Source organism: Gymnogyps californianus, chromosome 24 (genome assembly GCF_018139145.2).
Source record: "Gymnogyps californianus isolate 813 chromosome 24, ASM1813914v2, whole genome shotgun sequence".
Classification (NCBI taxonomy): domain Eukaryota; kingdom Metazoa; phylum Chordata; class Aves; order Accipitriformes; family Cathartidae; genus Gymnogyps; species Gymnogyps californianus.
In genome coordinates, this window is record NC_059494.1 from 4,796,942 (window position 1) to 4,809,728 (window position 12,787).

Below are 12,787 nucleotides of genomic sequence, written 5' to 3' on the forward strand. Positions count from 1 at the left end.
GTGTCTGGCAGTAGCTGTGAATGGGCCAGCATATGAAGTCTCTGCCACAGACAGTTTCAGTTTGAACCCTGTTCTGAGGGCCAGCAGCACTTGCTTCTTCCCTCTCTGTGCTAAGGGGGGGACCAGAGAAGTGGTGTGAGAAGGCCAGAGGTAGCTCTGTCAAGGCCATGTCATAGAATCATAGAATGGTTTGGGATGGAAGGGACCTTAAAGATCATCTCGTTCCAACCCCCCTGCCATGGACAGGGACACCTTCCACTAGACCAGGTTGCTCAAAGCCCCATCCAGCCTGGCCTCATGTCATGCCCACCCTTCTCTCTCTGGCAAACTGAGATCGACCTTTCTGTTTGGAGCACGGTGTGTTCCTTTCTGTCTTCCTTGAGCACACTGTAAACATACTGCTGGGGAAATCGAGGCCTCTCTGCCCAGCTACTCCATAGCCTGAGGGCCTACAGACTACCAGGACTTCAGCCCTTAATTTAAACAAGGGAACAGTGTCAGGCTGAAGTCCAGCAAAAAACACGTTCAGTGGCAATTCTTCTACTTTGAATCCGTCACCGTGGTTCACGGTGATGACAGATGCCCGTGTGGTTGCTGGGGCAGGGGGCAGCGAGCAGCTGGGCCAGCAGCGTCAGGCAGGACCTCGTCTTGGGAAGCCTTCCTCTGTGCTTCGTGCTGTGAGCAGGCAGCCCTTGTGCAGCAGAGGGGCTGCCTGGGCCGAGGAGGTAACTGCCGTCCTTCTCTTTCTGTCCCCAGTGGAAGGGCACGACTCCAGCGAGGATGCCAGAGCTTGCATGGAGCTGATGGTCTGGAAGATCAAAGAAGATGCTAAAGTGAAACGATGACTTGCGCTTTCTCTCTCTCCCGTTCCTCCTCCACCTCTTTGAAGCAGTGCAATAAATGCTCAGAGTAACACTGTCCACCTGTACGCAGCAGCATGCTACCCCAGACTCCCCATGCACTCGCAGGTATCTATGGGACTTAAGGACTGCTGCTGGCGCAGCTGAACGGCACCAGCTCACTGCTTGCAGGTCCCTGTGTCCAGATAGTGGCTCTCAGATCCTCTTTACTCCACCTGAGGGATACTCTGTGGTACAACAATTGCCTTGTAGGCATGGCAAGGTGGTTTTGAGTAGCACAACCAGAGAGAACTTCTTGGTTCCTAGGAGAAGCTTTTAGAGGTAGGTTGGATACGTGCAGAAGGATCTTTCTGGTTCAGTTAAAGGTAGATCTTTTTCTTTTTTTTTCAAATGTAACTTAAACTGCCTCTGTACTCCAAAGCTGGTAGATTCCTGCAGTGTTTGGAAACGGGGGGAGATGGAAGAAAGTTGGGCAGGAAGCTGTAAAGTGAGTGGATTGCGTAGCTGGTGTGTGAATGGCAAGCAAGGGGTGGTGAGAGCCGAGGATCAAGCCATCTGGGAGGAGATCCTAGTGCGGTCCCACTGTGGAGGAGAAAGCCAGAGCTGCAAAAGAGGGAGGCCGTCTCTGAGAGCGTGTGGTGGGAGCAGCAGGTCGGAGAGGAATGAGATGGGGTCAGGGGAATTACCGCCTGCTGCGACCCAGGTGATCTCTTCAGCGAGGGCTGGCATCCTGGTTCTGCAGTTGCTGGAAAAGGGGGAAAGCACAAGTGTCAGACCTTGCCCAGACCTCAGGGAGCCGTGCGTGTAGTAGCGAGGCAAGGGACCGCGGGGCTGGGACAAACGTGGCTCCTAGAGCCAAGCAGCAACTTGCAGCCTTCCCGGGGAGGAGCCGTGCTGGGGAGGACAGTGGTAAGAGCAGGCATCATGTCTTTGCAGGTTAGGACAAGCTGTCCTTCCCCTGACCCTGAGCTTCCAGCATGTCTCCAGCGAGCTTGTATGTAGGGATCAAGGTTTTTGGGGGGAACTAGGTGCAGCTAAGATTGCACCCCTAGCTAGGGTGGCCCCTGGCAGTCTGCAGCACTCCCCACCAGTCTGTCCCTGATAGCAGGGACTTGATGCAGGCAAGAGCAAAAGCAATAGGTAAAAATTATTCTTTTAAGCTAGTTTACATGTTGGGTGTTTTAAGAAGAGCAAAAGACCCAGTTACTGTCTGCCAGGCCCCTTGGACAAAAGCAACCGTCAAGAGTGTCTCTGTCGCACTTGTGGCGACTGGGGCAGGGGCACGGGCAGACTGGACGGCTCTGGTGGTCTCTCTCCGCCCAGGCTCCGTTGCCGTTGGCGGAACAACAGAGCTGATTGAAGCGGTCCCTGATAGATGAGGTCTTTTAGGTGAGGTCCAGGCGGCAGCTTAGCCCCATTAATAGAGCAGCGATCGCCTCGTCCCTCCCAGGAGGGACTGGCATTGCTTCCCAGTGGTGGCTGGTGTGGTGCTGGCCCCCGCCTCCCTGGCACGGGCTGGCTGTGTTGCTCCGGTGGCAGTGGGGCAGGGGAGCTACTGGGCTTCGGTTCCTGTCGGAGCCGGGTCCGGCTCGCTCCTTTGTACCCCGGCTGCTGGTGCTGGGCTCAGAGTTTGGGGACATGCTGCCTGTCGCCCGGCACGTCCTCCTGACCAGTCCCACCTCTGTGCCCAGCGTGGCGGTGGGGAGGAGCGTGGGGCTGGGCTGTGTGCCACGGGCAGGGGTGTCCTGCTCGGGCCCCTCTGTGTGGGCCGGAGGGTGCTGGTATGTGCGCAAGCCCTGGGAGGCTCTTGCTGTCCCACTGCTGTCCTCGGAGACGAGGATGTGGCTTCCAGCGCCTGACCTCTGCCAGGCTCTCCTGAAGCCACCAGGAGAAGCGGGGACTGTAAAGGCTCCTGTTATTGCTGAGCCCTTCCGTGGTTCCTCTGGCAGGCAGTGGCACAGGCTCCCAGCCTGTTCGTTACCCCAAATTTCGGGCTGTGCAGCTCCCTGCCGCTCCCCCAGCGCTCCGCAGGGCACGTCGCATCTGGCTCTCCTTGCAGCCCGCCTTTGCCAAGCATTGCAGCCGCCTCCTTCCCTGCCGTGGGTCTTCCACCTGAAGCAGCCTCTGGATACCTTGTCTTGTCCCCCTCTCCCATCGCCTGCAGGGAACGACGCTGTTCCTGCCCAGGCCGTGGGAGAGACAGAGAGAAAGTTCAGTGCTTCCTAACCAGGGAGGGAAGGTTTGTTCCCACTTCTGCCTCTTCCCCTTGTTTATCCCCCCGTTTATCTTCACCCCTGGCTGCAGTGACGGAGCGTACCTGGAGCAGCCCGCTGATCTATCGTGCAGCCACGTTGGATTTCAACGAGGCTCTTGCCTCAAGGTTCCCCCGTTACTTGACAGGCAGTCCCAGCTCCCCGGCCCTCTCCCACAGCAGCTGCCTTCCCTGGAAAACAGGTCCACGTTTTTCTAACATGGACCCGGTGCGTTGGTTTCCTGCTTGGGGAGCTGGTTGCTTGGCTTCATCCCACCACCTGGGCTTGGGGAAGGCAGAACGTTGCCGCAGGGTGCGTTCCTCCAGGCACGAGTCCTGCCAGGCCAGGGGACCTCAGTCATTTCCCCTTCCTTTCCCCACGGTTCAGCTAGGACACCCTAAAATGAGGCTTCTGGAGTGGGGTGGGGAGGTTGCCTGTCTTGTGGGATGTTAGGGGGAAAGCGGACCACTTCCACCCGTGCTGTCACTGTGGGTCAGAGCAAGCGTCGGACCCACGGGCTGCCGTCACCTCCACCCCCGGGCGCCGTAACACTGTAAAACCAGAGGTTTGTGGTTGGTAAGAGGTTTTTGGGTTGTACATAACTATTGTAACCTGTAACTTTTTGTAATTGTTTTTAATAAAAGAGTGTTGACTAGATGCGTGCTCCGGAGTCTGGGTCTGCTCTGCCTGTGGCCAGATCGGGGAGAATGGGTGCTGGAGCCATCCCGGAGGCGGGGAGGGCCTGGGCAGGCTTCCCTGGAGCATCCCTTCAACTTGCAGCCGCTGCTGTTTCCTCCGCGTCCTCACAAAGCGGCTCTGCAGCAGAGCCCAGCCTTCCCCCAGCACTTGTCACCGGCTTCGCAGCTCTCAGTGGTCTGTGCCTCTCCGCGGCACATCAGCCTGCCGGGGCGAGCCGAGGAGCTGGAGGAAATGGGGACAAAACCGGTGCCACTCGGTGGGTGCAGAAGTCCAGCCCAAGCCCCTGGGACTGCGAGACGAGGCGATGCCCGCGGTGCCTGGGGCAGCGTGGGCCATATCCCTGCTCTGTGCAAACCCTTCTTGCCCCCCACGCGGTGCCCCGAGCCGCTGGGCAGCAGCGGGAAAGGTCCCGGCTCCTCTTGCCTCCGTCCCAGAGCTGGAGTGAAAGCCCAGGGGCACCGGCGCCCGCCTTGGCATCCTCCCACCGCCTGACTGGGCTCCCCAGGAGACCTCGTATCAATCTCGCAAATGGGGCAGGAATTAAAGTGCCAAGCGAAGGAGCTGATTCAGCACGGAGGAAGAGGTGAAGGTAAAAAGTTCAAATAAAAAAATAATGGGCTATTAGATGACCTCACTGGCAATGTGTTTTATTTAACGTGCTGGTGATGGCTTGGCGATGGCAGCGGTTACTTAGGATGCTATAAAAGTCACGGCTGACCTGTGTTCTCAGCCACCTTTACGGGCCTTTGAGGTGCTGGGTGTGCTGAGCTCCGGCATTAACCTCCCGGGGTGCCATCCCCTCCCCGGTGGGCTGGTTGGCCTGTCTCCTCCCTCAACGTCCCCCTCTTGCAGGTCACCCGCCGTGAGGCAGGCAGGGGTTTTAGGGTTGCGAGAGCCCTGGTCCCAGGTGAGCATCGCTCACCCAGCCTCGGGTGTGCCGATGGACACACGGATGGACAGACAGACACCAAGTGCTGCAGGTGTGTGTTCAATATCTGTCTCGGAGGTCTGAGACCCTCTTTTCCCTGGAAAACCTTGTCTCCTGTGGTCGCTGCCGGAGCTGGGGCATTGCCAACAGAAACCGCAGCAAGGGCCTTTCTTGCTCTCTGAAACCTTTTCCCCTTTGGGGTCCTTCGCCTCTGACTCGAAGCGTAGCCCCTGGGCTTGGTGCTGCCTGTCCCCCTGCCACCGGCTCGGCTTTCAGACGCTGGAGCTGAATTCGGGGAAGCAAACGAGCAGAGAGACCCCCTGAGCCGTAACCCTGCTCCCTCGCCGCCCGAAAGCCCCTCGGGGAGGCCGGACTGGCACAGCCAGCTCCCTCAGGGCCAGCTGACATTTGGAGAGGTGACGTGAAGTAGCTTGCTGGAAAAAAAGGCTCCATTTCCACCCCAGCTCAGAGGTGCCGAGGTGTAACAAACCCCCCCGCTTTGTCCCCCTTGCCAGGGGTCCGGCCCCTGTCCCCGCACGCTGTGCCCGTATCGATCTGCGGAAACAGCCTCTGGCCCCTGTCCCAGTCTAAGCTCTTTACCAGCGAATTGGTGTCACTGGGCTGGCTGTGTCCTTGGAGCTGTCACGGATACAGTGACCTGCTGGGTCCCTGACGGCGCTGTCAGAGCTTGTTTCAGCCCCGGGAGGAGGGTCCCTGCCCTGCTCCTGCCTCTGCTGCGCTGGTTGCAGCTCAGCTTTGCACGCCTGCTCCCCTCCCTGCCCATGGCTGCGCTTTCCCAAGCAGGGAGAGAATTTCAAAACCCAAATCAAAGCAGCCTCCTGCCCCCTTGCAAGGGGGGGGGAGAGGTTTTGGGCAGCCCAGGGGGCTGGTTGGGCACATGGGGTCATTACGTGTCCCTCTTCTGCAGCTGAGACCAGGCAGCTCATCACATGCAACCCTGTGTTTGCAGATGCTACCAGGGTTTGCACCAGGGCCCGTCTCATCCTGCAGCATCGTCCGCTGTCGAGGGGCATCCACGGGGCATCTGCATGTCACCCCCTGCCACCGAGCCACGTGGCACGGGTCAGAGGTGACCGCGGTCATCAATCCTCTCTTTAAAAAGCTTTTTACCACAGTTTGTCCGGAACCTCCAGGAGGACGAGGGCTGGGGCCGAGGCAGGGGGACGAGTATCCATCGTGCGTCGGGGGTCCCGCGGCTTGTGTGTGCAGGCAGGAAAGCTCCTTATGCGGTGACATCAGTGCAGCGAGGCCCTTTCTGCCACGGTCGATGGGGACAGGGACAGGGACCTCGTGGCAGTCCCCGCACATCCGCTCCCTCCACACTCCTCGCTCCAGCCTTTTGCTTGGCCAGACCCGAGGTCGGTGCCCCGAGCCCGGGCACCTCGGCCGCTCTGCTCCGTGCCTCGGTTTCCCCCGGGGTGACAGCGGGGGATGCCTGTGCCTCTGCCATGGCCCTGGACCCCCAAAGTGCCCTGCAGTGCAGGGGGGGGCTGCGGGGCTCCCCAGATATGGGGGTCCCTGTTCCCAGCCCTCAACCTGCAGCAGGGTGAGGTGGGTGACACCGGTGTCACCGCAGGGACCGGAGTCCTCCTGCACCCTCTAGCCACCGGCGAGAGAGGGGAACTGGCCAGACTGGGGAGCAGGGGCTGGCGGTGGGCGAGAAACAATCACCACCAGTGACCAGCCCTGTCCCCTTCCCAGCACTGTCCCCTGGCCGGAGGTGGCTGCAGGGTGGCTGGGAGCAGAGGAGGAGGAAGAGGAGGGTGTGGGTACTGAGCAGGAAGGAGGGCAGCAGCCAACTGGTTGTGCAGGTTTTGGGGCGAGGGGGTGAGTTTTTGGGTGTTGGGAGGTGGGTGCTGGGTGCCGAGGGCATCGCTCACTCCTGCCACTGCCTCCGCGTGGGGCAGCTCTGATCTGGGGGCTCACGGGAGGCAGCAGCCATGCCCGGAGGCAGCGCTGCCCATCCATCACGCTGTGATGGCCCCCGCCGTCGCGTCTGCTGGGGGCCGAGCCTGGACCAAAGTTTGGGGTATTAATGGGAGCCCGGGGAGGTGCTGGTTTGAGGCCGGGGGCTGCACGTGGGGCTGCTCCCAGGCTGAGAAACCACCCCTGTCCCACAGGGAAACGTTTCTAAATTATTATTATTATTATTTTCTCTGAACAAACAGGGCTTTGTAGCTGCTCAGCCGGTTGGAACGGGGCACCTGGAGCTACTCGGGCCACAAGCAAAGGTAAAAAACCAGGCTCGAAGGTTTAACTCTTCCCTGCAAGCGCAGGAGGCTGCACACAGGATCTGGCGGTCGCTGCCGTGGGGCAGCCCCCCACCAGGGTCTTCTGCGCCCGGAGAGGGGGACGCGCTGGGACGGTCATCGCGGCGCCCAGAGGAGCATCCTCTGCCCCAGCGTTGGGCTCTGCGTGGCCTCCCGGCGCTCACTTAATTGCACCGGAGCTGGGGGGGGGGCGGTTCAGCTATCTGCAGGGGGTGATTGATTGGTAAAAATGTCATCTTCGCTGGCCGCAGTTGCCAGGGTGACCTCGGCCGTTCTCCGCCGACGTTATCGGTTCCCGGGTGCCCAAAGCCACCCGCCATGTGTCCCTGCCGGGGGGACACCGGGGTGGGATGTTGAAATCCCTTTTCTTCCTCCGGATCTGGCCCGCTGCTGCTGGAAGCAGCAAACGGCTGCAAAAGCCAGGGGGACGCAAGAGGTTTGGGGCCAGGGCCTGTCCCCGCCATGCCCAAGTGGCCGCTGGCCCTTCCCAGCGGTGCCGGTGCCACCTTCATCCGAGGGTCTTCGCGGGGCTCCGGTGCTGCATGTGCCGCTGGTGCAGAGGGAGCGGCAGGGAGGGGGCAGATGAGGAGGCAGGCAGGAGACGACAGATGAGGGCAAAAACGCCGAATTTCCTGGCGGATGCTGCTCCAGGGCCAGGCGTCAGCCCCGCGGGAGCTGCCGGGGATCACCACAGCGGCAGAGGAGCTGCCGGGGAAGAGCAGGCGCGAAAGGCAGGTGATGGGCTCGGGGAGTGGGAAGGGAGAAACTCCACTTGTATTCGGAGAGAGGGGTTGGGTTAATGTTAATGGTCATGATCCGGGGCTATGAAAATGTGAAAAATCGCTCCCAGCGGGGCCAGCCAGACCCCGCTGCGGGCGAGGATGGAGACTCCCCAGCGCCGGCCCCGGCCCCGCTCCAGCATCTGCCTGCTCTTACCACTGGCATTTGCTCAGACCGCCTAACCAAAACGTCCCGTCCTGCCCGCTGTGACCCAGACCTCTCCCTTTGAGCTGAACCCCTCTCCGCGGCCGCCACGTTTCATTTCAAAATGACACGCGCCGCCATTCACCAACTTTGCATGAGAATTAACAATAACTCCTTAATTTGGCTTATCTCACAGCACCAGCCCCTTGGGCAAGGGTTTGGGTGAGGTTTTCCCCTCCCTTTTCAGGAGGTGAGGAGCAGCCCCGGGATGGGGGTGCACCCAAATCTGCCCCCCACTGCCGCAGGTCGGGTGCTGGCCAGCATCACCCAGCGCCCCGTGGGGACGTGGGGACACGGGGACATGGGGGTATGGGGACACGGCACAGCTAAGTTGTTTATGGACCTCGAATGAGTTATTCATGACCGCGCAGTAAATGCTTTATGGACTGTCGGGCCAGCGCTTGGTTAATTGCCTCCGGGTTTCTGTGGTTAATTGCAGCGAGCAATTAATCTAATGATGGCTAACGCAGGACCACTACGGTGGGGCCTCTCTGCAGGAGTGCGGGATGAGTGCGTGCGGGATGGGAGAGCGGCGAGACACTGGGTTTGCTCTTGTCTCGTTAGCTGCCGTCACTAACGAGGCGGCCTCTGTCCCCAGGCTGGGGTTGCAGTCCTGCTGCTGTCACCTCGGGGCTGCTCGGAGGTGGCACTGTTCATTTGTGCCTTCGGCCTCCTCTTCCTCAGCTGGCCCCTGCTCCCACCTTCCTCGGTCTTCAAGGCACGGCCCGAGCCCCACCGAGCTGCTGCCAGACCCTGGGGGCTCTGGGGGGGGGACTGAGCGCTCCCCAGTGAAACCAGTTCAGCCCTGGTGCAGCCCAACGCCCCTGCTGCCCAAATCTGCCGGCTCTCTGCCTAAACACTGCCCCGGAGATGCTCGTGCCCACCCGTTGCCCTCAGACCCAGTTTGGGACCACCTGCCTCTCCACTGGGATGGTGGCGGGGACACCCTGACCATGCCACCGTGTCCCCGTACCCTGGCAGATCCCACGGGGACAGCTCCTGCAGCAGCAGCTCCGGGTTGTTTCGAACCAAGCCGCGCCGAGACGATAAATCAGGGCAGGTTTTGAGCTGTGCCCGGCTGCCAGCAAGGAGGGGGAGCCCCGGGGGGTGCCCAGCGAGGGTGCCCTAGCAGCAGGCAGGGAGAAGCAGGCAGCCAGGATGGGAGGCGGGCAGGGCAGGCAGGTCCCTGCGGAGGCCAGGGCTGGAGGTGTGGCATGGGCTGTCCCCACAGTCCCTGCGTGGGGCAGGACGGGTGGCAGCAGTCCCGCTCGGCGCTGTGGTGGCAGGAGCTCAGCGGGTGCCCAGGGCTGTCGGCAGGGCTGCGGGCAGGATCGGTGCAGGTACGGGGACCCAGGGGGGAGTGTGGCATGGCGGCATCCCCCCTTCAGGGCAGCAGGTCCCAAGAGCTGCCATCCTCCTCCTCCTGCTTGCTTCGGGGCACCCATGGGTGCTGACTGGGACCCGAGTGGGCAGTGGGTGCGGTGGGGGGCTCATTGCTGGCGAGTCCTTTGGGGCTCTCCTGGGAGCTGCATCTCTCCCTGTGGACCCCGGGGAGAAGCGGGGAGCCCAGGGCAGCACCCCTCTAACAATGCTGCGCTTGGATGCTGGGCACGGAGGAACGTTTCAGGACGGGGGAGCTGCCTTTTCACCTGGAGTCGCATCAAAGCAGGTGGAAAAATAGGGCGAGCGGAGGAAAACTCATGGCCCAGGCATGTCCTCGGAGCTGGGGAAAAAAACCCCGAGAGGCTTTGATGAGCCATGATCCACCCGGCCGGAGCACGGGGGCGTTTCCGGCATGACGAGGGCAGGAGGAGGCATGAGCCGGCTGCTGCCGCACGCACCCACCCACCCGCTCATCGCCCGTCCTCGGGCCGGTGTCACTGACGGCTGTCACGATGGAGTCGAGCCTGGGGTGATGCCGGAGCTGCGGCAACAGGGGGTTGGTGGCAGGGGGTCCCCGGGGTGGTAGGGCACCGACTGCGGTCCCACAGGGTTGCTGCAATCAGGTAAACGACAGCAGCACTCACAAGGCTGCTTATGGCAGCGCCTGCCAGCCCCGGGCAGGGGAGGAGGGGGGTCAGGCTGGTCCCATTCTCCCCTTTTTTTTTGTCTGGGAGGGAGCAGGAGGGGCAGAAAGGCGACCAGAACCCCCCAGCCGTGGATGCTGGCTGTGCTGGGTCTGCTGGGTGCTCCCAGGGAACCCAACACGTCTCATACTAATTCCTGTACTGAGCAACAACTCAGCATTTATCTGGAGATTTCAGAAACAAAACCGTCACAGAAACCCTGTAGCAGCGGGTCGGATCAGCGAACGACATAAATCTCCGCGTGTTTCGCTAACCCAGGCCAAACCCTCGTGGCGTGGTGCCCGTTCCTGCTTAAAACTGGTTTATTTGTATTCAGCCACGCAAACTTCCCCTAGCCTAAAACTACCCTTTTTGGGTGAGAAAGCCCCGCTTTGGGTCTTTCCCAAAGCCACCCAGCAGCACCGCGTGGCTGCTTCACAGCTGGAGACCTCAGGGACCAGCGGGATGGGACGTTCCCTGCCGGGTGGACCAGCCGGTTCATCCCAGGCATTGAGTTGGAGGAACATGCCGTGGGTTAATAAATCTCCGTTGGTCTAGAGGAGGTGTGGAGCAGTGGCCAGAGGATGTCTTGTGCCTTTGGCCATCGCTGGCCCTTTCTGGCCCCGGGAAGCTCCGGGCTGGGGCTGGTGCAGGGTTTGGCTGTCTGCCCGCACGGCTGGGGCTGGCAGGGCGCCCTGGCACCCGCTTCCAGCCTGTTCCCGCCTACCCAAAGTGCAATTTTTATTTCTAATTATTGAGGTGATGAGTGAGGTTTGTCGAGAGTTTTCTTGGAACCGAGGTTTCTTGGATACCTCCTTGGAAGTAATTCTCCAGTGCTTTGAATCACTCTACTTTTTTTCCTTTTTTTCCCCTTTTCCCCCTGCTCCTGGGCTCTGGCAAGAGGCTGTTTTCCCGGCTGCCCTTGCGCGGCACTCAGCTCCACAGAGCATCCCGCATCTGCCAACTGCAGGTGCTTAATTAGCCGTACTTTCGTTTGGCATCGCAGGGGAACCGGAGAGCTTTGGAGCCGAGGAGCGGTGCACGGAGCGGGTAATGGCGATCGTTACTGGGTACAATGGGGCTCAGAGATGCCAAACGCGGTGGGGACATGATGGATAGTCCCCCTTCAGGCCTGATCCTGAGCGCAAGAGGGACCTTCTGAAAGGATGAGCACAGACAAAACTGAGGTCTTGCAGTGCATCTCGGTGAGACTCAGGGCAGGGCAGGGTTAGCCCCTGTGATTAAAGCGATCACAGCATTTGCTGCTTTGGAAGCAGTGAGCCCAGGCAAACATCTTGGCGCTCATCACTGTCAGCCTCAGCTTTAATATTGACGTCCTGGAGCAAGCAGCAAGGTCAGAAGATGCTTTGAGCAACGGGTCAGGGCCCCAAGGGCACTAACAGGCATTAATGGCCCTGAGCAGCCTCACTTGGGACCTCTCCCACACCCGCCCATGAGCTCTAGTTAAGCTCAGCCCTGGGGCTGAGTCCTGGACCAAGCTTTGTTGTAGGTGGGTCTGTCTCCAGCTTGGCCACATGCCTGTGCCTGGCCATGGTCCCATGGACTGACTTTCTGGCTTGGCCTTGGAGCTGTCTTGTCCCGATGGACGTGCCCAGCAAATCACCGGGCTGTATCTCGCCTTGGCCTCTGTCACCAGACCTGATCCCAACCTGCGTGTTGACTTCCTCGCTTGAATCTGGACCTACTTCATCAGCACAAGCTTGACTGGAGATCTGGGCTCAGGGTTGACCCTGGCTGCCATCCCTGGCTCTGCCCTGCTTGCCCATGGCTGGGGACGGCAGGATGGACCAGGGCTGGTGAGAACCTTGCTGTGCCCTGGCCCAGTGTTGGGGATGGGGTCAGGGCAGGGATGGTTACCTCCACCAGTACGAACCAAGGGCCACTGGCTCGCTTAGAGGGGTGTGAGCAGGTGGCTCAGTTTTCTCCGTACTGGATAGCCTGAGGTTCATCTTGTCTCCTGTTGGATGTTCCCTACGGTGCAGGTGCCTCCATTGAGCCTGTATCCCTTCGCCCGTTTATGGTCCCTGAGGAGGAGTGTGGTCGGGGGAGCCCATCCCTCTGTTAGGAGGAGGCAGGGAAACGTGCCTGCCAGGAGCAGGAGATGGAGGGCAGTTTGGTGTCCCCCTCTTTGTCTCTCTGCAACCAGATGCAGCCCATAATTGGCTGTCTGCAGGGAAAGATGTCCCAAGCTGACAGCTTCACTGGGCCAAGGACACGAGGGGGGTGACAGCAGGGAGGAAGATGGGAGATTTGCATTTCTCTGTGTCAAATCCTTTGCCACCTTATTTTGCCCAAGCAAAGTGGGAGCAGCCAGTCTGGGCACCAAGGGGCTTCTGTGTAGCTGGGTATGGAAGACGCCTCGTCCCTCCAGGTATCCCTGCTTTTCCTGCTCCCTCTTATCTGTGGGACAAATGGTAGTTGGAGCCGTGGGATGTAACACGAGTGTCCCACCACACACAACAGCTCCCTGCAACCCTTCCTTCCTTCTCAGCCATGCTGTGAAAATAAAGATGGGCCCCCAATGTGCTGAGTTCACGGGTGTCATTTAGGATCCAAGTACAGTGACAAATGCCGAGTCCTTAGTGCTAAAGAAGGATGATGTTGTGGATCAAAGGGTTTTTTTGGGCAAGCTTTTGGACTCAGGGGCCAAGCTGCTGCCCATGTTGCTGTTCAGGGTCTCTTTGAC

At 60.2% G+C, this 12,787-nt stretch overlaps 1 protein-coding gene across 2 annotated transcripts in view; it reads left to right on the forward strand.

The window, feature by feature from the left end:
• REXO1 (RNA exonuclease 1 homolog) overlaps positions 1 to 3,801 on the forward strand; it is a 42,911-nt gene extending 39,110 nt beyond the window's left edge. The window contains exon 15 of one of the 2 annotated variants that reach the window (XM_050910406.1): positions 3,757 to 3,801. In XM_050910406.1, the coding sequence (XP_050766363.1) occupies positions 3,757 to 3,768 (12 nt within the window). In that variant the 3' untranslated portion in view covers positions 3,769 to 3,801. Of the gene's footprint in view, positions 1 to 756 lie in introns of both variants that reach the window. The other variant, XM_050910405.1, reaches the window with a different exon arrangement.
• The last annotated feature ends 8,986 nt before the right edge of the window (positions 3,802 to 12,787 follow it).